The sequence below is a fragment of the Thalassophryne amazonica genome, chromosome 17, assembly GCF_902500255.1.
Source record: "Thalassophryne amazonica chromosome 17, fThaAma1.1, whole genome shotgun sequence".
NCBI lineage: Eukaryota > Metazoa > Chordata > Actinopteri > Batrachoidiformes > Batrachoididae > Thalassophryne > Thalassophryne amazonica.
Window position 1 is genome coordinate 74,625,420 of NC_047119.1, and position 26,665 is coordinate 74,652,084.

At 43.7% G+C, this 26,665-nt stretch overlaps 1 protein-coding gene across 1 annotated transcript in view; it reads left to right on the forward strand.

Moving 5' to 3' along the window:
• Nucleotides 1-26,665, forward strand: part of myo5b (myosin VB) — a 371,481-nt gene that overhangs the window by 56,757 nt on the left and 288,059 nt on the right. The window contains exons 5-8 of the mRNA XM_034191847.1: nt 17,463-17,619; nt 20,126-20,269; nt 20,356-20,437; nt 22,840-22,947. Coding sequence (XP_034047738.1) covers nt 17,463-17,619; nt 20,126-20,269; nt 20,356-20,437; nt 22,840-22,947 — 491 coding nt within the window. The remainder of the gene's footprint in view (nt 1-17,462; nt 17,620-20,125; nt 20,270-20,355; nt 20,438-22,839; nt 22,948-26,665) is intronic.

A 26,665-nucleotide genomic window follows, 5' to 3' on the forward strand; every position in this document is an offset into this window, starting at 1 on the left:
CACTGTTTTCACATCATGTTTTCACACTGTTTTCACATCATGTTTTCACATTGTTTTCACATCATGTTTTTACATCATGTTTTCACACTGTTTTCACATCATGTTTTTACATCATGTTTTCACACTGTTTTCACATCATGTTTTTACATCATGTTTTCACACTGTTTTCACATCATGTTTTCCACACTGTTTTCACATCATGTTTTTACATCATGTTTTCACATCATGTTTTCCACACTGTTTTCACATCATGTTTTCACACTGTTTTCACATCATGTTTTCACATCATGTTTTCACACTGTTTTCACATCATGTTTTCACACTGTTTTCACATCATGTTTTCACATTGTTTTTACATCATGTTTTCACATCATGTTTTTACATCATGTTTTCACATCATGTTTTCCACACTGTTTTCACATCATGTTTTTACATCATGTTTTCACATCATGTTTTCCACACTGTTTTCACATCATGTTTTCACATCATGTTTTCCACACTGTTTTCACATCATGTTTTTACATCATGTTTTCACATCATGTTTTTACATCATGTTTTCACACTGTTTTCACATCATGTTTTTACATCATGTTTTCACACTGTTTTCACATCATGTTTTCCACACTGTTTTCACATCATGTTTTTACATCATGTTTTCACATCATGTTTTCACACTGTTTTCACATCATGTTTTCACATCATGTTTTCACACTGTTTTCACATCATGTTTTCACATCATGTTTTCACATTGTTTTCACATCATGTTTTTACATCATGTTTTCACACTGTTTTCACATCATGTTTTCCACACTGTTTTCACATCATGTTTTTACATCATGTTTTCACATCATGTTTTCACACTGTTTTCACATCATGTTTTCACATCATGTTTTCACATCATGTTTTCACACTGTTTTCACGTCATGTTTTCACATCATTCAAAGATTCAAGATTCAAAGAAATTTATTGTCATATGAACAATATAGAACATGAACATGTTCCCTGCACAATGAAATGTGTCTACTGCATTTAACCCATCCTAATTGCCAGTAGGAGCAGAAGTCGCCATTAGGCGCCCGGGGACCAGCTCCAGATGTACATCCCTGCCTTGGTCAACAGCAGGGCTGAGCAAACCAACACCGACCCATAACAAACAACACACACACAACACACAACACATGGGCCGGCCCGGTACATAAAACATATATATGAAAGCAAAACACGAGGGAAAAGGAGAAAAAAAAACCCTCATAGCTGCTGCATTACACAGCAGCAATGAGGGAAAAAAAAATCCCCATCAGCACAGAAAAACAATAATCACAGAGACAAAAACAAGGACACAGGACGACAACCGAGATTTGAAAGGACCAGTTTATCAGAACACTCCGGAGGCAGCCTGTTTGGCGCCGTCAACGGCCTTGTCCGACAATCCTGGAGGGGAAGGGAGCAGCCCTGCGCAGTCTGAGCAGTCCGAACAGTTCTAACAGAGCTGGAGAAGCTGAGGGGAGGGGGGAAGACCAGGGAGCGAGGCTTAAGTGTTGATCTTCTGAGGAGGTTTTATCACAGCGACCTTGAAGTGCAGCTGTATTTGGGGAAGCCAAATGAATAGCCAGATTAGCAGACGCCTGAAAGATTCCACAGTTCTGAGAACAGAGTGGCTCTCAATGCATCTGAATGTAGAATGTGGTCTTCACAGACGGTCATAGCGTCATGTTTTCACATCATGTTTTCACACTGTTTTCACATCATGTTTTTCACACTGTTTTCACATCATGTTTTTCACATCATGTTTTCACATCATGTTTTCACATCATGTTTTCACATTATGTTTTCACATCATGTTTTCACATTATGTTTTCACATCATGTTTTCACATCATATTTTCACATTATGTTTTCACATTATGTTTTCACATCATGTTTTCACATTATGTTTTCACATCATGTTTTCACATCATATTTTCACATTATGTTTTCACATCATGTTTTCACACTGTTTTCACATCATGTTTTCATACTGTTTTCACATCATGTTTTCACACTGTTTTCACATCATGTTTTCACACTGTTTTCACATCATGTTTTCACATCATGTTTTCACATCATGTTTTCCACACTGTTTTCACATCATGTTTTTCACACTGTTTTCACATCATGTTTTCACATCATGTTTTCCACACTGTTTTCACATCATGTGTTTACATCATGTTTTCACACTGTTTTCACATGTTTTCACATCATGTTTTCACACAGTTTTCACATCATGTTTTCACATCATGTTTTCACACTGTTTTCACATCATGTTTTCACATCATGTTTTCACACTGGTTTCACATCATGTTTTCACATCATGTTTTCACACTGGTTTCCCATCATATTTTCACATTATGTTTTCACACTGTTTTCACATCATGTTTTCACATCATGTTTTCACACTGTTTTCACATCATGTTTTCACATCATGTTTCCACGCTGTTTTCACATCATGTTTTCACATCATGTTTTTACATCATGTTTTTACATCATGTTTTCACATCATGTTTTTACATCATGTTTTCACACTGTTTTCACATCATGTTTTTACATCATGTTTTCACACTGTTTTCACATCATGTTTTCACATCATGTTTTCACACTGTTTTCACATCATGTTTTCACACTGTTTTCACATCATGTTTTCACATTGTTTTCACATCATGTTTTTACATCATGTTTTCACACTGTTTTCACATCATGTTTTTACATCATGTTTTCACACTGTTTTCACATCATGTTTTTACATCATGTTTTCACACTGTTTTCACATCATGTTTTCCACACTGTTTTCACATCATGTTTTTACATCATGTTTTCACATCATGTTTTCCACACTGTTTTCACATCATGTTTTCACACTGTTTTCACATCATGTTTTCACATCATGTTTTCACACTGTTTTCACATCATGTTTTCACACTGTTTTCACATCATGTTTTCACATTGTTTTTACATCATGTTTTCACATCATGTTTTTACATCATGTTTTCACATCATGTTTTCCACACTGTTTTCACATCATGTTTTTACATCATGTTTTCACATCATGTTTTCCACACTGTTTTCACATCATGTTTTCACATCATGTTTTCCACACTGTTTTCACATCATGTTTTTACATCATGTTTTCACATCATGTTTTTACATCATGTTTTCACACTGTTTTCACATCATGTTTTTACATCATGTTTTCACACTGTTTTCACATCATGTTTTCCACACTGTTTTCACATCATGTTTTTACATCATGTTTTCACATCATGTTTTCACACTGTTTTCACATCATGTTTTCACATCATGTTTTCACACTGTTTTCACATCATGTTTTCACATCATGTTTTCACATTGTTTTCACATCATGTTTTTACATCATGTTTTCACACTGTTTTCACATCATGTTTTCCACACTGTTTTCACATCATGTTTTTACATCATGTTTTCACATCATGTTTTCACACTGTTTTCACATCATGTTTTCACATCATGTTTTCACATCATGTTTTCACACTGTTTTCACGTCATGTTTTCACATCATTCAAAGATTCAAGATTCAAAGAAATTTATTGTCATATGAACAATATAGAACATGAACATGTTCCCTGCACAATGAAATGTGTCTACTGCATTTAACCCATCCTAATTGCCAGTAGGAGCAGAAGTCGCCATTAGGCGCCCGGGGACCAGCTCCAGATGTACATCCCTGCCTTGGTCAACAGCAGGGCTGAGCAAACCAACACCGACCCATAACAAACAACACACACACAACACACAACACATGGGCCGGCCCGGTACATAAAACATATATATGAAAGCAAAACACGAGGGAAAAGGAGAAAAAAAAACCCTCATAGCTGCTGCATTACACAGCAGCAATGAGGGAAAAAAAATCCCCATCAGCACAGAAAAACAATAATCACAGAGACAAAAACAAGGACACAGGACGACAACCGAGATTTGAAAGGACCAGTTTATCAGAACACTCCGGAGGCAGCCTGTTTGGCGCCGTCAACGGCCTTGTCCGACAATCCTGGAGGGGAAGGGAGCAGCCCTGCGCAGTCTGAGCAGTCCGAACAGTTCTAACAGAGCTGGAGAAGCTGAGGGGAGGGGGGAAGACCAGGGAGCGAGGCTTAAGTGTTGATCTTCTGAGGAGGTTTTATCACAGCGACCTTGAAGTGCAGCTGTATTTGGGGAAGCCAAATGAATAGCCAGATTAGCAGACGCCTGAAAGATTCCACAGTTCTGAGAACAGAGTGGCTCTCAATGCATCTGAATGTAGAATGTGGTCTTCACAGACGGTCATAGCGTCATGTTTTCACATCATGTTTTCACACTGTTTTCACATCATGTTTTTCACACTGTTTTCACATCATGTTTTTCACATCATGTTTTCACATCATGTTTTCACATCATGTTTTCACATTATGTTTTCACATCATGTTTTCACATTATGTTTTCACATCATGTTTTCACATCATATTTTCACATTATGTTTTCACATTATGTTTTCACATCATGTTTTCACATTATGTTTTCACATCATGTTTTCACATCATATTTTCACATTATGTTTTCACATCATGTTTTCACACTGTTTTCACATCATGTTTTCATACTGTTTTCACATCATGTTTTCACACTGTTTTCACATCATGTTTTCACACTGTTTTCACATCATGTTTTCACATCATGTTTTCACATCATGTTTTCCACACTGTTTTCACATCATGTTTTTCACACTGTTTTCACATCATGTTTTCACATCATGTTTTCCACACTGTTTTCACATCATGTGTTTACATCATGTTTTCACACTGTTTTCACATGTTTTCACATCATGTTTTCACACTGTTTTCACATTATGTTTTCACATTATGTTTTCACATTATGTTTTCACATTATGTTTTCACATCATGTTTTCACATCATGTTTTCACATTATGTTTTCACATCATGTTTTCACATCATGTTTTCACATCATATTTTCACATTATGTTTTCACATCATGTTTTCACACTGTTTTCACATCATGTTTTCATACTGTTTTCACATCATGTTTTCACACTGTTTTCACATCATGTTTTCACACTGTTTTCACATCATGTTTTCACACTGTTTTCACATCATGTTTTCACATCATGTTTTTCACACTGTTTTCACATCATGTTTTCCACACTGTTTTCACATCATGTTTTCACATCATGTGTTTACATCATGTTTTCACACTGTTTTCACATGTTTTCACATCATGTTTTCACACTGTTTTCACATTATGTTTTCACATTATGTTTTCACATCATGTTTTCACATCATGTTTTCAGATTATGTTTTCAGATTATGTTTTCACATCATGTTTTCACACTGTTTTCACATCATGTTTTCACATCATGTTTTCACATCATGTTTTCACATTATGTTTTCATCATGTTTTCACATTATGTTTTCACATTATGTTTTCACATTATGTTTTCACATCATGTTTTCACATCATGTTTTCACATCATGTTTTCACATCATGTTTTCACATTATGTTTTCATCATGTTTTCACATTATGTTTTCACATTATGTTTTCACATTATGTTTTCACATTATGTTTTCACATCATGTTTTCACATCATGTTTTCACATTATGTTTTCACATCATGTTTTCACATCATGTTTTCACATCATGTTTTCACACTGTTTTCACATGTTTTCACATCATGTTTTCACACTGTTTTCACATTATGTTTTCACATTATGTTTTCACATCATGTTTTCACATCATGTTTTCACATCATGTTTTCAGATTATGTTTTCACATCATGTTTTCACATTATGTTTTCACATTATGTTTTCACATTATGTTTTCACATTATGTTTTCACATCATGTTTTCACATCATGTTTTCACATCATGTTTTCACACTGTTTTCACATGTTTTCACATCATGTTTTCACACTGTTTTCACATTATGTTTTCACATTATGTTTTCACATCATGTTTTCACATCATGTTTTCACATCATGTTTTCAGATTATGTTTTCACATCATGTTTTCACATTATGTTTTCACATTATGTTTTCACATTATGTTTTCACATCATGTTTTCACATCATGTTTTCACATTATGTTTTCACATCATGTTTTCACATCATGTTTTCACATCATGTTTTCACATCATGTTTTCACACTGTAACACACCGCACATTTCCACGCTCATGTCACTTTTGATACATCTGCACACGGACGTGGAGACGGGCGTACACCAGGTGTTTGTGTGTAAGCGCGCTTTGTACCTGAGGCCCCTGGTGCTTCCTGTCTTACTCTGTGGACGTCAGACTTGAGCTCTAACCAGGAGCTCAGTTGAAGGCTGGATTGTCTCTGGATGATCCTCGGATTCTGCTGGAATTGATGGCCACATTTGGTCCATGTATCTGAAACACAGAAAGGTGTGTTTGTGTTGTGTCCAACAAGTGGTTACTTAGTGAGACTAGGATGAGGAGGATCACATTGTGTGGGAGCATCAGCTAGGACGGTCCATGGGTGTGACCCGGTACAGTACAGAACACATCACCCGCTGGTTATACTACAGAACGCAGTTTGGAAAAATGCCTTTTTGAAAAATTTAAGGGAATTTTCATTGTTTAAATTTTCAAATTAAATTTTCGTGTCATTGTCATACAGGGCTGTGAAAACTCTGCTAAATCCAAGGAATTCCATGGATTTCATCATGGGGAGGGGTGTTTGTGTTTTCTCTGTAATTGTGATCGTCACTGAGTTTTTAAAATGTTTATCGCAAAGCGCTCTTTTCTTATGTCATCGTGCAAGTTTTATAAATCCGCGGACACTGATTTGTATCTGTTCTACAGATCAGTGTCCGCAGAGCTCTGTGGAGAAAAATGCTTCTCTCCAAGCGTGGCTGTTATGACAGTTGTGGTAAAGCGGGACTGGTTGGTGCGTTGCTGTGGAGACCCATGCTCTCACGAGCACCACTAGCTTAGCTTATGGCAAGCTAAAAGTGGACGCTCTCATTTTGGCCGAGCTCCTCTCCAGTTTTTGTATATTCTGTGTTAGTACGCGCCCACGGCCGACGTGCTCGATGAATTCCTGTGCAAAAAGTAGTTCCCAAACAATGCTGTAGTATTTGCGATGAGCATATTTGGGCAATTCTGTGGTAACGGAATTACAACAGCAGCAAAATCTGGACATACGGCGTCAAACCACGACAGATTAACTCAGACTGTAATTCCGTTACCGTAGAATTGCCCATTTGGCAAAGGAACTTGTGTATGTGGTGTGTTTTTACATCTAAATGATCGTAAGTTAATACTCACAGTCATCCAGCAGCATCTCCTCATGGCTGCAAATTCAGTGCTGGGTCAGGTGAAAGTAGTCCGGCGAGCTGTCCCACAATGCCAAAACAGCAGAGATGTTGCTCCAACGGAGCGGCACGCTGAGCGAGATGTGCAAGACGCTCCTCTTTTGCTAAAAGTAGCATGTGGACATCGCACACTTTTAGAGCGATGAAGATTCTAGAAGAAGAATTTTGCGGCTTGTCTGTGTCACGGCGCGACGTCGGACAGAGAAGGTGGTGAGAAAGACTGTGTGGAAAAGTTGGATAACAAATCAAGAGTCCGTGGTGCTTCATGACCACATCACGAGATGAAAGAAACAGGAAAAGCAAACTGCATCTTGTCCCATCAGGAAACACAATAAGAATTTTTATCTCCCTGGAAATTTTTTTTACTTAATCTAGACTTTCTTTCATTTGGAAAAAATTGGATTTACGGGAATTTGCACGTGATCTAAGTGACTTTTTTAATATAAGGTATGTTATTGATATTTTACCCTGATTTTCCAAATATTCTCCAAGCTTTAGCTGTGGTTTTTGAAATGCTGTAACAGTCTTTTCAGTCTTCTGAGTTGATGTATAATTTGGTTTACAATTAAAAGGAAAATCATTCCAGGTCCTACTTCCAAGTCATATTCTGTTATTTCAACATCATCATTGACAGTTTAAATGAAAGGGTGAATACAGGATCATTTAAATCTCCACTAATTTTGAGATTTTCTTTCTTCCTGGAGATGCTGAAAATGTATCATTAGATGCAAAATTAAAAATTAGTTCATTAAAATTAATTTGGTTTCTGGGGCCCCGCAGGCCCAACCCCAACTCCCCCCCCCAGTCCCACTGCAAATTTTCCTCAAATTTCACAATTTTCATTTCACAGTTCTGGTCATAAGGTGTAGAGACACAAAATCCACAGCACACATCAGTGGGGTCTGGCTGGTTATACTACAGCACTCAGTTTGGAAAAATGTGCAAAAATGTCATGTGTGTGTGTGTGTAAGTATGTATGCATTTCAATCAATCAATCAATACTTTGTCATTGTCATATAAATATATTTGTGTATATATATATATATATATATATATATATATATATATATATATATATATATTATTATTATTATTACTGACATAGAAGTATAGTTAGAAAGTGCAGATAGTGCATATGATAGTAGAGAAGCTTGAATCTTCGACTGGACTGGGTTCTTCCAGAGCAAGAATTTTAGCTGAGGAGGCTTCTGTGATTTGAAGTGAAACGTCCTCACGTCAAGCAACCCAGTCCAGTCGAAGATTCAAGCTTCTCTACTATGGAAACCACCTGGACAACTGAGAGCCTACACAGAAATAATGCATATGACATCATGCCCAGAGGAATGCAGCAGCAGTGTAAAAGTTTTGAATTAAAGTGCAGCAGTGCGTCGTCTGTGTGAACCGAAGCAGAGAGCTCGCGGCCACAGGAGAGCGGGGCGCTGTGTGGGAGCTGCAGCACTGCAAGACCTACTTGATAGTAACTGTGGTGATGGAATACGGTGTGTGAAGATGGATGCGGGGCCAAGAGGAGGGGCCAGTTCATCGAGGGTCGAGGCTGTTGGCAGTCTGGTGGTTCTGGTGCAGATGGTCCTCTGTCTCTTCTTGGAGGGCAGCAGGTGGAAGCCGTGATGTGCAGGATGATGCTGGTCAGGCAACATTTCTAGTTCTACTGGAGTGTTTAATAGAAGTGTCTCATTTCAAATAAGGATCAAAGATGTTTTTATTTGCCATATGTGGCGAAAAAAGGTCAAAGTAAGCATTAAGCATGATTTACTGACTCATGAGATTTTTGCACATTTTTCCAAACTGAGTTCTGTAGTATAATTAGCAAGAGACCAGCAGTGTATTTAGTGACACCACACCTGAATTTACTGAAAACCTTTCTGGTGTCTCTCTTTGTTTTTGCACTTTGTAGACGCTCCCTAAGCTTCTGTTTCTGCGCGTTCAGATTAATGTTATTTTTCCTTCTCAGAGGATGGCTCATATGGATAAAAACAAGGTTGTAGCTCATTGTCTACCTTCCTGAGGTTACAAACTAGTGTTGTTTATTTTTCTACAACGTTTCTCTTAAGAGCCGTGATCTTTGAACCTCTGAATGTCTTTCTGACTTTACTGGGAGGTTCTTGTCCTCCCTGAGTTTGACAGGTGGACCGTCCCAGTCAGACTCCACACCTGTCACTGTCCCCAGAGCGGGACACACCCAGCAGTGCCAGGCACTTGACACAAAGCGAGAGCACGCTCACCTCCCCGCCTCACCAGCTGTATTGACCCACCTCCCCCCAAACAACCGTTTTTGTGGAGATAGGGTTTGTGATCATGATTTCCTGAACTAATTGATCCGTAAACTGAAATCTGTAAATGACTTAAACTGAAAAAAATAAGCATTCTGTGAGTTGTGGGAATGCTAACAAACCCGTCTGACCCTAACAGCGTACGTTGTCTGCTATAACCAGTGTGTTCCTCCATGTTATGTTAAGAGAAACGGAGAACTCTCCTTTGGAAACCATTACACCTTTACCAGGATGGACGGCCAATCCTGTAAGGCAGTGGGCCTTTTCCACAGTTGCATTGTATGGCCAGAGCGCAGTGCGGTCAACCATATGTGGCATGTGAGCACAAACTTAACAGTCCTGTTCCATCAGTGTGCCGTGAAATTCATTGGTCTCCACCATTCGTTCAGATGGAACGAGTGCACAGGAGTGTAGTTCCGGTCGGTTGGGCGTGTCCTACATGCTGCCTTTAATGTGGTCTGTTGGAGCGCCCACCACGAGATAGGGGTGATGACGATGATTATGAGGAGCAAACAACACAATAAACCCCGACACCCACATATTCCCGGGTGGCAGAGTGAATGCCGCCTGGGCCGACTCTTTCGAGGACCTGGGCGGGACTTGAAGCTGGACCTTTTTGCAGTGGCTGGTGTGTATCCAGGTGACCCTTCCTGCAACCTTTACCACGGTATGGGCAACAAGGAGGATCTGGAATGGGCCTAGCCACCTCTTAGCTTTTTTGAAGTCTTTTACCACCACAAAGTCACCTGCTTGAAGGGATTGATGTGGCCCTGAAGCCAATGATGGGAGGGCGGCTCTCACTTATTCACGAATTTCTGCCAGACGAGAAAAAAGATTAGAGCATTATGCTGACACAGGGCTGTGGACAGAGGAGGGTCCTGTGGAGGTCCACTGCAACATGAGGTGGAGCTGCAAACAGAGTTTCAGAAGGACTCAAGGAGTGCGAGCGCATTTCCTCATCCTCATGTACATCATGGGGAGTTCCCTGTTACAGCACAGCATTTTGCAAGTTTTTAGTGTACTGTTCTCTCACCCCACTGCACCCCCACTCGACGGGTGGTAGACACCGTGTTTCCTAAAGGCAGTTCCCAGAAAGGGCTGACCCAGCCCCACTCTACATCCAAGGGGACTGTGTGGAAAGGTTCCTGGGAGTGCAGCTCTCTGACAGCCTCTCCTGGACTGCCTGGGCTGGTGAAGAAAGCCCAGCAGCGACTCCACTTCCATAGGGTGCTCAGGAGGAACAATCTGGAGGAGAAGCTGCTGGTGTTGTTCTACAGAGCCACCGAGAGCATCCTGACGTACTGCATCACAGCGTGGTACAGAGGGTGCTCAGCAGGAGACAGGAGAGCACTGCAGAGGGTGATCAAAACGGCCCAGGTGATCACTGGCTGCTCTCTGCCCAGCCTGGAAGACATTGCCAGCTCTCCCTACCTCAGCAGAGTTGCCAGCATCAGCAAAGACACATCCCACCCCAGCAACCACCTGTTTGACCTACGACCCTTGGGCCGACGGTATAGGTCAATCAAAACTAGGACAAACAGACTCAGGGACAGCTTTCTCCCCAGAGTGATCACTGCACTGAACAATAACAAACCACTCTAATCTGCACTTTTCTTGTGCACTATCTGTAAACCATGTGCAATATTTTCCTGTGCAATATCATTCTACAGTTGTACATAAACATTTTATTTTAGTTGTACATATATTTAAGTAATTTATTTTGTTAAATTTCAGTATCTTTTATTTGGCTATTACTCGTACCTCGGTAAAGTACCTTTTGGAGTTGCACTCAAATCTCATTGCAATGTAAATTACAATGACAATAAAGGCGATTCTGATCACTTTATTTGCGAAATGCAGCCGTTGTCACTGTAAATTTTGGAGGGAATGCTCCATCTTGGAATGATCTCTCGTAGTCTTGTAGGTTTTTGCCACCAGATCAGCTGTTTGAGCTGATGAGGGGAAGGCGTCCTCTCATGTTGACCACATGTCAGCCATAACGAGACAATATTTTTTTTCCCTTCGGTGTTAGTCAAATAAAAATCCTTCTGAATGTGTTCAGAAGGTCGTGCTGGTGCTGGATGTGCAGCTTTGGACAAGGTTTTACCGCTGTGAAGTGTGTTATGAAGTGTTTTGTCAACCAGTGGGCATTTACATATCCAACATCCCCTCTTTTGACACGTGGTCCACCCATGCGTCAGCTTGGCAAAATGTGGAAAGAAATGTTAGGCCCCACCCAGACAGCCCCATCAAATGTAGCCCCAGCAGTACGCCTGCCAAGCAGATTTTTATTGCGACATGGCAAAGGACTGGACCGCTGGGAAGGTATCCTTTGGAGAGGGAACATAAAGAGTGAGAACAATGATGGGAGAACGGGCTGCAGATTTAGCAGCCGTGTCCACAGCAGCATTGCCTCATGAAACATGTTCAGAGGCCTTAGCATGGTCCAGCAAGGGCTGAAGGTAGCAAGATAGCAGACAGGAGATCAGTGACTAATAAGTGGTTCAAAATGGGTTTACCATCAGATTTAAGAAACACGGCGTTGCCAGAGGGCAGCAAAATCATGGACCACACTGAATGCATAGCGACAGTTGCTAATTTACAGACCTCCATCATGAAAATAAGCTCTGCTGCTTGAGCTGAGTAGTGATGAGGAAGGCAACCTGAAGTCAGCAGCCACACTCTCATGAGCACCACTAGCTTAGCTTATGGCAAGCTAAAAGTGGACGCTCTCCTTATGGCCGAACAACTGTCTGGTTTCTGTATATTCTGTGTTCATACGCGCCCGCCGGCGACGTGCTTGATGAATTCCTGCGCAAAAAGTAGTACCCAGATAATTGTGATATATTCGTGTGAGATAATGAGTAAATCTCATCTAAAACAATTCTAAAATTGACCAGTAATAAAATTCTAAAGATAACTGAAGTTTTAACAGTGACCGTAATAAATATTTCAGAAACTTAAAGTTTATAAGCAACTTCACCTGTTATTGTTCAACCTCATTGTAAACACTGACACGATGGAGTTTGATGCTGAAGAGTCAGAAAGATACAGTAGTGTTCAGAATAATAGTAGTGCTATGTGACTAAAAACATAAATCCAGGTTTTGAGTATATTTCTTATTGTTACATGGGAAACAAGGTACCAGTAGATTCAGTAGATTCTCACAAATCCAACAAGACCAAGCATTCATGATATGCACACTCTTAAGGCTATGAAATTGGGCTATTAGTAAAAAAAAAAAGTAGAAAGGGGGTGTTCACAATAATAGTAGCATCTGCTGTTGATGCTACAAACTCAAAACTATTATGTTCAAACTGCTTTTTTATCAATCCTGTGAATCACTAAACTAGTATTTAGTTGTATAACCACAGTTTTTCATGATTTCTTCACATCTGCGAGGCATTAATTTTGTTGGTTTGGAACCAAGATTTTGCTGGTTTACTAGTGTACTTGGGGTCATTGTCTTGTTGAAACACCCATTTCAAGGGCATGTCCTCTTCAACATAAGGCAACATGACCTCTTCAAGTATTTTGACATATCCAAACTGATCCATGATACCTGGTATGTGATATATAGGCCCAACACCATAGTAGGAGAAACATGCCCATATCATGATGCTTGCACCACCATGCTTCACTGTCTTCACTGTGAACTGTGGCTTGAATTCAGAGTTTGGGGGTCATCTCACAAACTGTCTGCGGCCCTTGGACCCCAAAAGAACAGTTTTACTCTCATCAGTCCACAAAATATTCCTCCATTTCTCTTTAGGCCAGTTGATGTGTTCTTTGGCAAATTGTAACCTCTTCTGCACGTCTTTTATTTAACAGAGGTACTTTGCTGGGGATTCTTGTAAATAAATTAGCTTCACACAGGCGTCTTCTAACTGTCACAGCACTTACAGGTAACTCTGTCTTTGATCATCCTGGAGCTGATCAGTGGGTGAGCCTTTGCCATTCTGGTTATTCTTCTATCCATTTTGATGGTTGTTTTCCGTTTTCTTCTACGTGTCTCTGGTTTTTTTTGTCCATTTTAAAGCATTGGAGATCATTGTAGATGAACAGCCTATAATTTTTTGTACCTGCGTATAGGTTTTCCCCTCTCCAATCAACTTTTTAATCAAACTACGCTGTTCTTCTGAACAATGTCTTGAACATCCCATTTTCCTCAGGCTTTCAAAGAGAAAAGCATGTTCAACAGGTGCTGGCTTCATCCTTAAATAGGGGACACCTGATTCACACCTGTTTGTTCCACAAAACTGATGAACTCACTGACTGAATGCCACACTACTATTATTGTGAACACCCCCTTTTCTACTTTTTTTTTTTACTAATAGCCCAATTTCATAGCCTTAAGAGTGTGCATATCATGAATGCTTGGTCTTGTTGGATTTGTGAGAATCTACTGAATCTACTGGTACCTTGTTTCCATGTAACAATAAGAAATATACTCAAAACCTGGATTCATCTTTTTAGTCACATAGCACTACTATTATTCTGAACACTACTGTACGATTGGAATGTTTTTATGACCATTTACAGTTGGAGATGAAAGACTTGGGTGTTAACTTGGTGTTAAAGTCAGAACAAGAAGCTGCACTGAAAGAGATCAATCTGGGACAAAGAGAAATATTATGTGCTCTAACGAGAGAACGAGAGCGGCAGTCTGAGCAGGGTGGTCAGCAGCATCAAATCTGAAACCACAGCAAACTCAGCAAGATTAGTTCCAGTAGCTGGATCCCTAGAAGCAAAAACATCAGCATGCAGCATAAGGTCGGGGTTGTCAAGCGGTCTGTCAGTCAGGTCAAGTCAAGGGGTATAAGACTGTTGGAGGATTGCCAGACAGTCATGTGGTTCCCATCCATCAGGAGGCGAAGTAAGGATGGAGGATTCAGTGTGTTGCAGTGCCTCACTTCGATGTTAGGCATGTCCAAAAGGCAGGTATAGTAACTCAAAAATCATGCAGCGGTCAAATGTGACGCGCGTTGTTCCAGCAGGATGTGTGACACAGCGTGTGGGACCAGGAGGGCAAAGTTTGTCGCCATGTTGAAGGAGCATGGGGGGGGCAGAGGTCCCGAACAAAGTGCCATTTTGGGGGCTGACCCATGTCCCTAATTTTACTAACTGGAAAAACAGGAGTGTGAACGGGTGAGTACGGAACTATGGCGCCAGCCTTAAGCAGAGCGTTAAAGAGCAGCCCTCTGCTTCCGCAGCCTCAGGTTCAAATGGACACTGAGGCTGGCGAGGGACACAGTCGGATTTGAGTTTGATGTGGACAGGTTGAGCTGATTTGATTCATCCTACATCGTACTTTATTTGCACCTGCAGAGGAGGAGGAACATCATGCAGCTCCGGTGGCAACGCCTGTCTCCAGGTCCTTTAAGCCCCTTTCACACCGGACCCACTTCGTGTCACGTCATGACAACGCCACATGGAGGCAACCCACTGCCAAGACGATGTAGCTCAATGCCACAACAGCGCAAGGGACGCAAATGACAAAGCAAATCGGACACCAAAAATTAAACATGTTTAATTGTTTTGCGTCGAGCACAGGACGCAAAACAATTAAACGTTTGTTTTGCATCCTGTGCTCAACGCAAAACAATTAAACATGTTTAATTGTTTTGCGTCCTGTGCTCGACGCAAAACAATTAAACTTTTGTTTTGCGTCCTGTGCTCGACGCAGAAATTAAGTGGTTTCAGCACAAGTCAGGGCAAAGCAACGGTACTCAACGTGACTGGAAACCACACCCTCACAATACAATGTTACCCGATGCCAATTTATGATTCCTGCTGTGTTCCATTGTTCCTTATCTCTCTCACTCCAGTACACAAGGACAGACTCACAGATGGACAAAGACTGAAGCATGCTCCACTTTCCCTCCTACCTGCCCTCCTGCCCCCCATCACGCACCCCATCTCGGCCACCGCTCACGCCACCCCTTCTCCCCTCTGGGGGCTGCGTGGTTTTAGCTGCGGCAGGTCCCCGTTCCCCCCCAAGCTGGCGGCAGTGCGACTCCTGTTGCAGCGGCTACCACACACTCACTTCGCCTCAGTTTGGAAAATGGAATGTTTCAAGTTTAGTGTAGATAAACAGTGTTGAATGTATATGTGTTGTCTTAATTCTGATGTGTGCCATTATTACGGTAAACAAGTAATAACTGTGGATTAATTGCTGTATTTTGTCTGTGGAAATGTGAGTGTGGATGTAATCTTGTTGTTGTTGCACTTGTAATGACAATGACAATAAATCTCATCCATCCATCCATTTAAATAAAGGACAAAAAAGGACATAAGTCCTGCTCACAGACGCCACACGAAGCAACTCGAAGTGGGCCCAGTGTGAAAGAGGCTTTAGTCAAAGATACAGTGAGGCAGATCCGTTTTTGATCCACTGTTGTGTTTTCCCACCTACAAAGACCAGAGAGGTGTGTGTCATGTGTATCATAGGTACACTTCATCTGTGAGAGACGGAATAAACAAAAATCACATTGTAGGATTTTTAAAGAATTAATTTGCATTTTATTGCATGAAATAAAATGCAATACCTTTTAAGGTATCATGTAGTCACTTTATTAATGGGGCTTTCTTCCCTTGGATGGGGTGGCCAGATATTTTCTCCCCATGGTTGGCGTGATAGGTGCTGGCTCTCAGCTGGGGGTCCTGAACAGGTCCACCTCCCTCCATCACACATCAGGCAGCCGCCCCAGAACACCCCGATCCATGTTCAGTCTGAAGAGAAAAGAGGAACTGACATTGGGGAACAAATGGTCTACTTTTAGTGCAGTTCCTGGAGCAGGTTTCAGGCTGAGGATGATTCTCTGGAACTCTGTACAGACACATGATGTGGTATATTTTTCAGTATGATTGGAGCATCTTTTCATTTTGACCCCTGTGTAGTTCTTCAGTTGACCCCGACCTGGCTGCCAAAAGAAAATTCAAGTGGCCACTCAGTTTTTTTTTTTCAAAAGAGTTAAATGGCAAATAGACTGTATTTATATAGAGCTTTTCCATCTGCATCAGACGCTCAAAGTGCTTTACAGTAATGCCTCACATTCACCCCGATGTGAAGGTGCTGCCATACAAGGCGCTCACAAAACACTGGGAGCAATAGGGGATTAAAGACCTTGCCCAAGGGCCCTGAGTGATTTTTCCAGTCAGGCTGGGATCTGAACCGAGGATCTTCTGGTCTCAAACCCAACGCCTTAACCACTAGACCATCACCTCCCCTAGTTAATATCTAAGGAGTATTTGTGCTAAATTTGTTTGCAGGGTTGTTTGAGTTATCTGCTGCACTATGAGGAGGGACCACTGTGAATTTGGCCTGTTTATTGAGTCGTGTACTTTTTGCTCATAATATTACATTATTTGGCCTCCTTGTATAAAACTAGTCTCTAAACTCAATTCATCATGATCATTTTTTCAGCTGCTCCCATTAGGGGACGCCGCAGCAGATCAATCGTTCCCATCTCACCCTGTCCTCTGTGTCTTCTTCTGTCTCACCAACCACCTGCATGTCCTCCCTCAGCACATCCATGAACCTCCTCTTTGGTCTCCCTCTTCTCCTCCTGCCTGGTGGCTCCATCCTCAGCATCCTTCCCCCTATATACCCTGGGTCCCTCCTCTGCACATGTCCAAACCATCTCAGTCTCACCTCTCTGACTTTGTCTCCAAACCGTCCCACCTGAGCTGTCCCTCTGATATGTTCATTCCTAATCCTTGTCTTTCTGTCACACTTATGTCGTGTTGTATAAAAGTGTGTGTCTGTCATTTTAGGGATGAGAGGAATCAGTCTATCATAGTGAGCGGGGAATCAGGGGCCGGAAAAACGGTCTCTGCAAAGTACGCCATGCGCTTTTTTGCTACCGTTGGCGGCTCAGCTAATGACACAAATATTGAAGAGAAGGTTCTGGCCTCCAACCCCATTATGGAGGTAAGTGACCTAAACTGTTCCAGTCATAACAAACCTTTACAAGTCAAGTACATCTGACATCAGTGCTGTCAGTGAGTTAGTCCAAGTGTCACCATATCTCTCCCTCACACACACACACACACACACACACACACACAGAGGATGCTGATGGGCGTCCTCATTAACTCAGAGTGGCTGTAGAAAACATCACGAGGTGAACACTCTGGTAACCACCAGTGACCATCTGTCTGGTTTTTCTGAGGACATCATGTTCAGCTTTGACCTTCTTGGATTTGTAGATCTTCTTGGCTCCTGCAGCTTAAGACAGAAGTGATTTTCATAATTTGAATATTCCTCAACAAATGTCTGAAAACTATCTGAATGCTTTAATTGGGTTAACATGAGCCGCCACTGCCTGTAGTCCATTTGGAAAGGACACCGTCCATTACTGACGTCCAATGCTGACAGTCTGCTGACTGTCCCCTGAGGGCCTGCTGATGGTCTGCTGACAGTCTGCTGAGGGTCCACTGGGGGCCTGCTGATGGTCCACTGACAGTCCGCTGAGGGCCTGCTGGCAGTCCACTGATGATACGCTGAGGGCCTGTTGACGGTCCACAGATGATACGCTGAGGGCCTGTTGACGGTCCACTGATGATACGCTGAGGGCCTGTTGACGGTCCACAGATGATACGCTGAGGGCCTGTTGACGGTCCACTGAGGGCCTGTTGACGGTCCACAGATGATACGCTGAGGGCCTGTTGACGGTCCACTGATGATACGCTGAGGGCCTGTTGACGGTCCACAGATGATACGCTGAGGGCCTGTTGACGGTCCACTGAGGGCCTGTTGACGGTCCACAGATGATACGCTGAGGGCCTGTTGACGGTCCACTGAGGGCCTGTTGACGGTCCACTGATGATACGCTGAGGGCCTGCTGGCAGTCCACTGAGGGCCTGCTGACTGTCCACTGATGATACGCTGAGGGCCTGTTGACGGTCCGCTGAGGGCCCGTTGACGGTCCGCTGAGGGCCCGTTGGCGGTCCGCTGAGGGCCCGCTGGCGGTCCGCTGAGGGCCCGCTGGCGGTCCGCTGAGGACCCGTTGACGGTCCGCTGAGGGCCCGCTGGCGGTCCACTGAGGGCCTGCTGGCGGTCCACTGAGGGCTTGTTGACGGTCCCCTGAGGGCCTGCTGATGGTCTGCTGACAGTCTGCTGAGGGTCCACTGGGGGCCCGCTGATGGTCCACTGACAGTCCGCTGAGGGCCTGCTGACCGTCCACTGATGATACGCTGAGGGCCTGCTGGCGGTCCACTGAGGGCCTGTTGACGGTCCACTGATGATACGCTGAGGGCCTGCTGGCAGTCCACTGAGGGCCTGCTGACTGTCCACTGATGATACGCTGAGGGCCTGCTGGCGGTCCACTGAGGGCCTGTTGACGGTCCACAGATGATACGCTGAGGGCCTGTTGACGGTCCACTGAGGGCCTGCTGGCGGTCCGCTGAGGGCCCGTTGATGGTCCGCTGAGGGCCCGCTGGCGGTTCGGTTCACTGAGGGCCCGCTGGCGGTCCGCTGAGGGTCTGCTGGCGGTCTTCTGAGGGCCTATTGACGGTCCGCTGAGGGCCCGCTGAAGGCCTGCTGGCGGTCCACTGATGATACGCTGAAGGCCTGCTGGCAGTCCACTGATGATACGCTGAGGGCCTGCTGGCGGTCCGCTGAGGGCCTGCTGACTGTCCACTGATGATACGCTGAGGGCCCGCTGGCGATCTTCTGAGGGCCCGTTGATGGTCCGCTGAGGCCCTGCTGACTGTCCACTGATGATACGCTCAGGGCCCGCTGGCGGTCCGCTGAGGACGTGCTGAGGGTCTGCTGATGGTACACTGACGATATGATGACAGTCCGCTGAGGGTCTGCTAATGGTCCGCTGATGATACCCTGACGGTCCGCTGAGGGCCTGTTGACAGTCCGCTGAGGGCCTGCGATGGTCCGCTGATGATACCCTGATGGTCCACTGAGGGCCTGCTGACTGTCCACTGATGATACACTGAGGGCCCGCTGGCGGTCTTCTGAGGGCCCGTTGACGTTCCGCTGAGGGCCCGCTGGCTGTCCGCTGAGGGCCCACTGGCGGTCCGCTGAGGGCATGCTCGCGGTCCACTGAGGGCCTGCTGACTGTCCACTGATGATACGCTGAGGGCCCGCTGGCGGTCTTCTCAGGGCCCGCTGGCGGTCCACTGAGGGCCCGCTGACAGTCTGCTGATGGTCCACTGACGATATGCTGAGGGCCCGCTGAGGGCCTGCTGATGGTCCGCTGATGATACCCTGACGGTCCGCTGAAGGCCTGTTGATGGTCTTCTGAATGCCTGCTGAGGTGGATCCTGGGTGTGTGGTTGTGTCAGTGCCTCTATTACGCTGTGAATGAGCTGAACACTGCGCCAGAGCTTCAAGACCGTCATGTCTGTTTGGTTGTTGGCTTGTTTAAATGTAGTAATGTTTTGATGTTTTTTTTTTCACTTCTGTGTTTTTTCTGCTCAAGGCAATCGGAAACGCAAAAACCACTCGGAATGACAACAGCAGCCGCTTTGGAAAGTACATAGAGATCGGTTTCAGCAGGCATTACCACATCATTGGTGCCAATATGCGCACATATCTGCTAGAGAAATCTCGAGTTGTTTTTCAGGTGAAATAGCCTTCAGCAGACAGAAGCTACACAATTCTCCACCAGCACTTTGTTGGTGTGAAATCAACCTGTTCTTGGTTTTACAGGCTGAAGATGAGCGAAATTATCACATATTCTACCAGCTGTGTGCCTCCTCCACTTTAGCAGAGTTGAAAGACCTCGCTTTGAGTGAGTACATGCACATTTCACTTTGAATTCTGGAGAAAGTCTGATGTTCCAGGTTTGATGGCCAATACAACAAAAGAGTTCGCAAAGGCAAGCAGAACATGCTCAGAAATACTGGCAACAGACAATCCTCGAGGCTGGAGAAGGTTTCTGCAGACTGACGGGGCTCAGCCTGTGGCAGACGCTGCTTATTTGTTACTGATGAAACATTTATAATTGCAACAAAAATTGGAAAGTGAGGCATTTTGGCTGCTGGACTTCCTCTTTCGCTGGAGGTGTCCAGGGTGAGAAGTGCCGGGCGGGTTTGGTGGTACTGATGCGAAGTGCCATGGTTTTGGAGTTTTCTCCGGCTGTGACTCTGTGACAAGAATCTGACAACAGCAGTTCAGAGTGTCCAACCTTCATGGAGACTCTTAGTAGGTTCCTGCTGGAGACTCCATAGTTCTACTGGAGGATTTCAATCCACACATGGTCAGTGATGGAGAAACTTGGAGGGGAGTGATTAGGAGGAAGCTTCTCTGCTACCCCCCCCCCCCCCCCCCCCCCCCCGTTTATTGTTGGACTTCGGTGTGATTGTCCATAGCAAACATTATGTTTGAGCACAAGGATGTTCATAAGTACACGTGGTCCCAGAAAGTGTTGGACCTTACCCGTGTGCATTGCCCTGAGGCAGTGTTGTTGTGATTTGGCGTTATATCAGTAAAATGAATTGGATCAAGTCAAACCCCCTCAGCCAATGGTTGATGATTGATTTTTGAATGGTGTCATCAGGCCTGCGACCGTGTGTCTTGGACATGCTGGTGAAGAGAAGGGTGGAGCTGTCAATGATTTCACCTGGTGATGATAAGGGTCAGATGGTGGGGTAAGCCACCGAACGAACTTGGAAGACGCAAACACATGGTCAGGGTTTTCTGGGAACACATAGTGGAAGCACCTGTCCAGATGGCCTTCAACTCACACCTCTGAAGAAACAGAGGGAGCTGCCCAGACATAGAAGGAGGCCATCAGGCTGAAGAAGGAAGCCTTTCATGTTTGGTTGATACAGAGTTCTCCAACATCAGTGTACAGGTGCCTGCAGGCCAGAAGAGCTACAGCCTCATTGATGGTTGAGGCAGAAATTTGGGTGCAGGAGGAGTTTGTAGAGGCCATGGAGCATGACTTTCAGTAAGCCTTCGTAAAGGAAGGCATTTCTTGGCCCAGGCTGTATTTAGCAAGAGAAGAGAGCTGCTAAACTGGCCTGAGGATATTGTCAGGCAGTGAAAGAACACATTGAAGATCACCTCAACCTCACTGACTTGCCCTCAATTGATAAGTTAGTGATGGAAGACTAGGGCGGATCTGGTACCATCACACTAGCGGAAGTCACCAAAACAGGTGACAGGTGAGATTCGTCCTGAGATGCTGAAGTTTCTGGATGTTGTTGGGCCGTCACGGCTGACAAGCTAATCCAATGTTACATGGGACAGTACCTCTGGATTGGCAAACTGGGGTAGTGTTCCCCATATTTAAAAGAGGGGACCGGAGAGTGTGTTCCAGTTTTGAGGAGTCACACTTCTCAGCTTCTGCCAAGGTACTAGAGGAGACTTAGACTGTTCGAACCTCAGATTCAGGAGTAGCAATGTGGGTTCTGTCCTGGTCCTGGAATGGTGGACCAGCTCTTCGCCCTTCCAAAGATATTAGACGGGATTTGGGAGTTTGACCACTAGTCTAAATTACAAGCTGCCGCTTGTCATCAGTCCTGTTTATGATGTTCATGGACGAGATTTTAAGGTGCAGCCGGGCCCGGAGGGTGTCCAGTTTGGTGACCTCAGAGCTGCATCTCTGCTTTTTGCTCATGATGTGGGTCTGTTGGCTTCATCAGGCGGTGACCTCCGATGTGCACTGAGCAGATTTTGAGCGCATGAGCTTTGAGCGGGTTGACTTTTAGCAGCTGGACTTCAAGGTGTTTGGTTTTCCAACAGAACTTGCCCTGCTGACTGGAGCATGCATTAAAAAAAGCAACTACATTTCTACGCCTTGCTGACTCCTTAACTGGAGGAACGCAGAGTAAATTTTAATGGACACTTTGTTGATTTGATTTAGTCATAGCTGCTGTTCCATGTTCCTCAGCAGCAGAAACAAAAACACCACAGTCGTCTTTGATCAGTCAGCCACAGACAGTACCAGCTGGACGGATGAACCCACCTCAAACCTCTGGGATATTGGATCAGGAAATAAAAGTTTTACGCTGGTCAAGTCCATTGTCAAGTCCTTTTATGCTGAGGCCATGTCCTCAGCATAAAAGTGAACCACAAAACCATAACCACATGAGATCTGAACCAAGCACTGGTTCCACCTCCTGCTGTTGTTTTTGCATGTTTTTGTCCACACAGGTGTTGAAGTCGTGTGTTTGTGTGTCCGTTCAGGCAGTGCAGAAGACTTTATCTACACCTCCTTAGGAGAGAACATCTTCATCGAAGGAGTCAATGATGCTGATGATTTTGATAAGACCAGAGTGGCCTTTGCGATGTTGGGTAAGGACGGCACGCACGGCGGCAGAACGCCACGTTCCCGCCGACACTTCAGGAAGCTGTTTGGTTGGAATGTTTGAACAAACAGCAGGTCCATCAGCTGGAGAAGAAGGTCTCAGACAAGGAGTTCGGACTCTTACCTGGACTGAAGGTCCAGTGAGCTTATGTCCTGGCATCGCCTGGAAGCTCATTACCCTTCAGTTAACAACACTGGCCACGCCTACTTTTGCCTGGAACATTTTCTGCCATTTTGAATAGTGTGTAAAAGTGTTTTTATTTTTATTAAAAATTCACTGCTGCTCCCACAATTTTTGTTCAGTCTTCATAAAATTTGGCACACAGCATTTCTGGACTGAGCAGCACAAGAGCTGGCACAGGGATTTCTATTGTGCTGCTATTGGTTGCCACAGATGAGTGGGTGTGGCCTAACTCAGTAAATAAGGTTCAGCTCATGAAGGAATGACTCTTTTGAAGTCAAACTTAGGGGACATGATCAGAATGACATTTTACAAAAACTCATATGTTATGCAACATAAAGGGGGCGCTAAAACCACCACCATAGACTTTTGGTAATAAGCACTGAACCCTCCATCTTAGAGCCGTGGTTCTTGGTCATTTGACTGATCTCTACTCTGTTTTGCACCTACACGCCGAGTGTGGCAGCAGTTTTCCCCAAGGTGCCGCTACGACACACAGACAAGGGCATCTGAGGGACTCAGGTCAACGTGCTCGAACAGGGCTTGGACCCTGTCAGTCACTGCTTGTGACTGTATTTTAACTTTGACCTTAACACCTCCTTTGGAGTTTGGCCACGCCCACTATTCCAGCTGAGACTGTGATGTCTTGTATGATCCAGGAGAGCTGCGGTGACCGTGGCACTGTTCCTGTTTCATTACAAAACCGAATCCAGCTGTCTGAATGAGAGAATCAGAGTGTCTGAGTTTGTGACGGTCCTGGATCCAGACTTTCAGTGACTCCCTGGACTCGGCCATCAGAAGTGTCTCTGGAGACTGTCACTGATCTCGGCAGATACATTCATTTCTCTGGGTGCTCGGTCTCTGGCATCCAGAGAGACCTGGGAGGAGCTGATCAGACCCTCCAGAAATGTGCAATTCCAGGAATTCAACACAGAATTCAACAGAAATGCAGTGCATCCAGAAAGTATTTCAAGCACTTAGTTTTTTATGTATTTACTTTTTATAAATTTGCAAAAACTTAAAACAAAACAAAACTTTTTTCACTTTGTCATTATGGGGTATTGTGAATAGATTTTTTGGGGGGGAAGGATTAATTTCCTCCACTTTGGAGTAATGACTGATGAGGTTTAAAGATGAGTGTTCAGGATCAAAGTTCAGTAACATGGTCAGGGATGACTGATTAGGGTTAAAGGTGAGTGTTCCTGAATACTCACCTTTAACCGTAATCAGTCATCCCTGACCCTGTTACTGATCGTTGATACTGAAAACTCATCTTTAACTCTAATCAGTCATCAATGATTAAGCTCTACAGGAAGGGTAACATTATGACTTTACATCAGGCCACGGAGCAGGTGATTAGAGACCCTACAAGGTTTATGACAAATGTGGGTGTGGAATCCATTAGCAGGGAAATTAGTGCAGAAAATCCACTATGGTGATAGTGCAGTTTATGTGGCAGGGAGGGAAATTCATCAAGTTGAGACTGTGGCCTGCTTCTGTAGACATGTCCATAAAAATCATAGAGAGATATGCTTTGCAAACTTAATACCCGTTACTACATTGGATGATGTTGAAATTGAAACCCCAACATACAAAACATAGAAAATGCAAATTCATGAAATTAGGTCTCTCTAGTAGCCCTGAAATACCTCTAAAATGCTCACCTGTGGGCACCCACCAGGGGCCCTGTCCCTGGACCCTGCTGGGGGCCTATGGCGACCCCCCGGGCCCCTGCTGCTTTTCAGAGGGTCTTTTCTTTGCCCATTCTCATCCCTGTATTTATCATTGCAGTGACACATCAACTCTTGAACTAAAACTGAACTGGAACCTAGACTGTCTGATGTCTTCATGTCAGTTTCGACTCAATTACTGGACAGACTTGTGGATAGTTTAAACTCAGTGCTCAAAACTACACTCGACATGATTGCGCCACCTGTGTTAAAACCGTGATCCCCCAAATCACAGTCACCTTGGTTTAGTGATTACCTGCGTGACCTCAAGCATAAAGCAAGAGGTCTGGAACTGAAATGGCGTAGTTCAAAATTAGAAGTATTCCACCTCACATGGTGTGATGCTATCTTAGACTATAAACATGCATTACTGGCTACAAAGTGGACCTATTACTCTGATTTGATTAACAAAAATAAGCATAACTCAAAGTTCTTGTTCGACACGGTGGCAACACTTATTCATGGACAACCACCTGTAGTTCGCTCTGCAAGATTTCCTGGATTACTTTGAGAAGAAAATAGAAGACATCAGGTTAAACATATCCCAGCATGCCTTAACCCAGCCACTACACCCTGCTATTGATATGGGCACCACTACTGAGGTATTACCTAGATTTACAGAATTTGACAGTATCTCACTAGGCATGCTGACAAAACTCGTAATGTCAACAAAAAGCACAACCTGTTTATTTGATCCTATACCAACAAAACTGTTTAAGGACCTGTGGTCCACTCTTGGGCCGACTGTGCTGGAAATTATTAATCTTTCTTTAACTTCTGGATCTGTTCCTAAATGTTTCAAATCTGCAGTGATTAAACCATTACTTAAGAAACCTAATCTAGTGTATTGAAAAACTATCGGCCGATATCAAATCTATCATTTTGTTCTAAAATTCTGGAAAAAGTGGTTTCACAGCAGCTCGTGGACTATCATACTGAGAATAATCTCTTTGAGCCACTGCAGTCTGCTTTTAGAAAATATCATTCCACAGAGACGGCTCTCACTAAAGTGGTGAATGATCTTCTGCTTACAATGGATTTGGACACCACTACGGTTCTGTTGCTGTTAGATGTCAGTGCTGTGTTTGATACAGTGGATCATCGAATTCTACTTGATAGGCTGGAAAATCATTTTGTGATTACTGGGAGTGCCCTTGCATGGCTGACGTCATACCTGACCAGTCGTTCTGTGTTTTGTACAGTAACACTACCTCTAACCTTAGTGACATGAAATTTGGGGTTCCACAGGGGTCCGTCTTAGGCTCCCTGCTTTTCTCCCTTTATATAGCACCACTTGGGCACATATTGTGGTGTTTTCAGATTAACTTTCATTGCTTTGCTGATGATACTCAGTTATACATGCCGATAACTGCTGGTGATCCCATCCACATAAAATCTTTAGAAGATTGCCTTGCATCAGTGAGAAGTTGGATGTCTAGAAACTTCCTACTTTTGAACTCTGACAGTGCGGCATCTACATCAGTTTGACCAGTTAACGCTTAGCCTAGGCTCGTGTGTCATACATCACACTGACAAAGTGAGGAACCTTGGGGTCATTTTTGATCCTACATTGTCCTTTGACTTCCACATTAGAGATATTACTAGGACTACTTTCTTCCAGCTGTGAAATATAGTGAAGATTTGTCCCATCCTGTCTACGGCTGATGCTGAGACCCTGATCCATGCATTTATCTCTTCTAGATTGGACTACTGCAATGTTCTATTTTCTGGTTTGCTGCAGTCTAAAATTAGGGGTCTTCAACTGGTTCAAAATGCTGCAGCCAGACTTTTGAC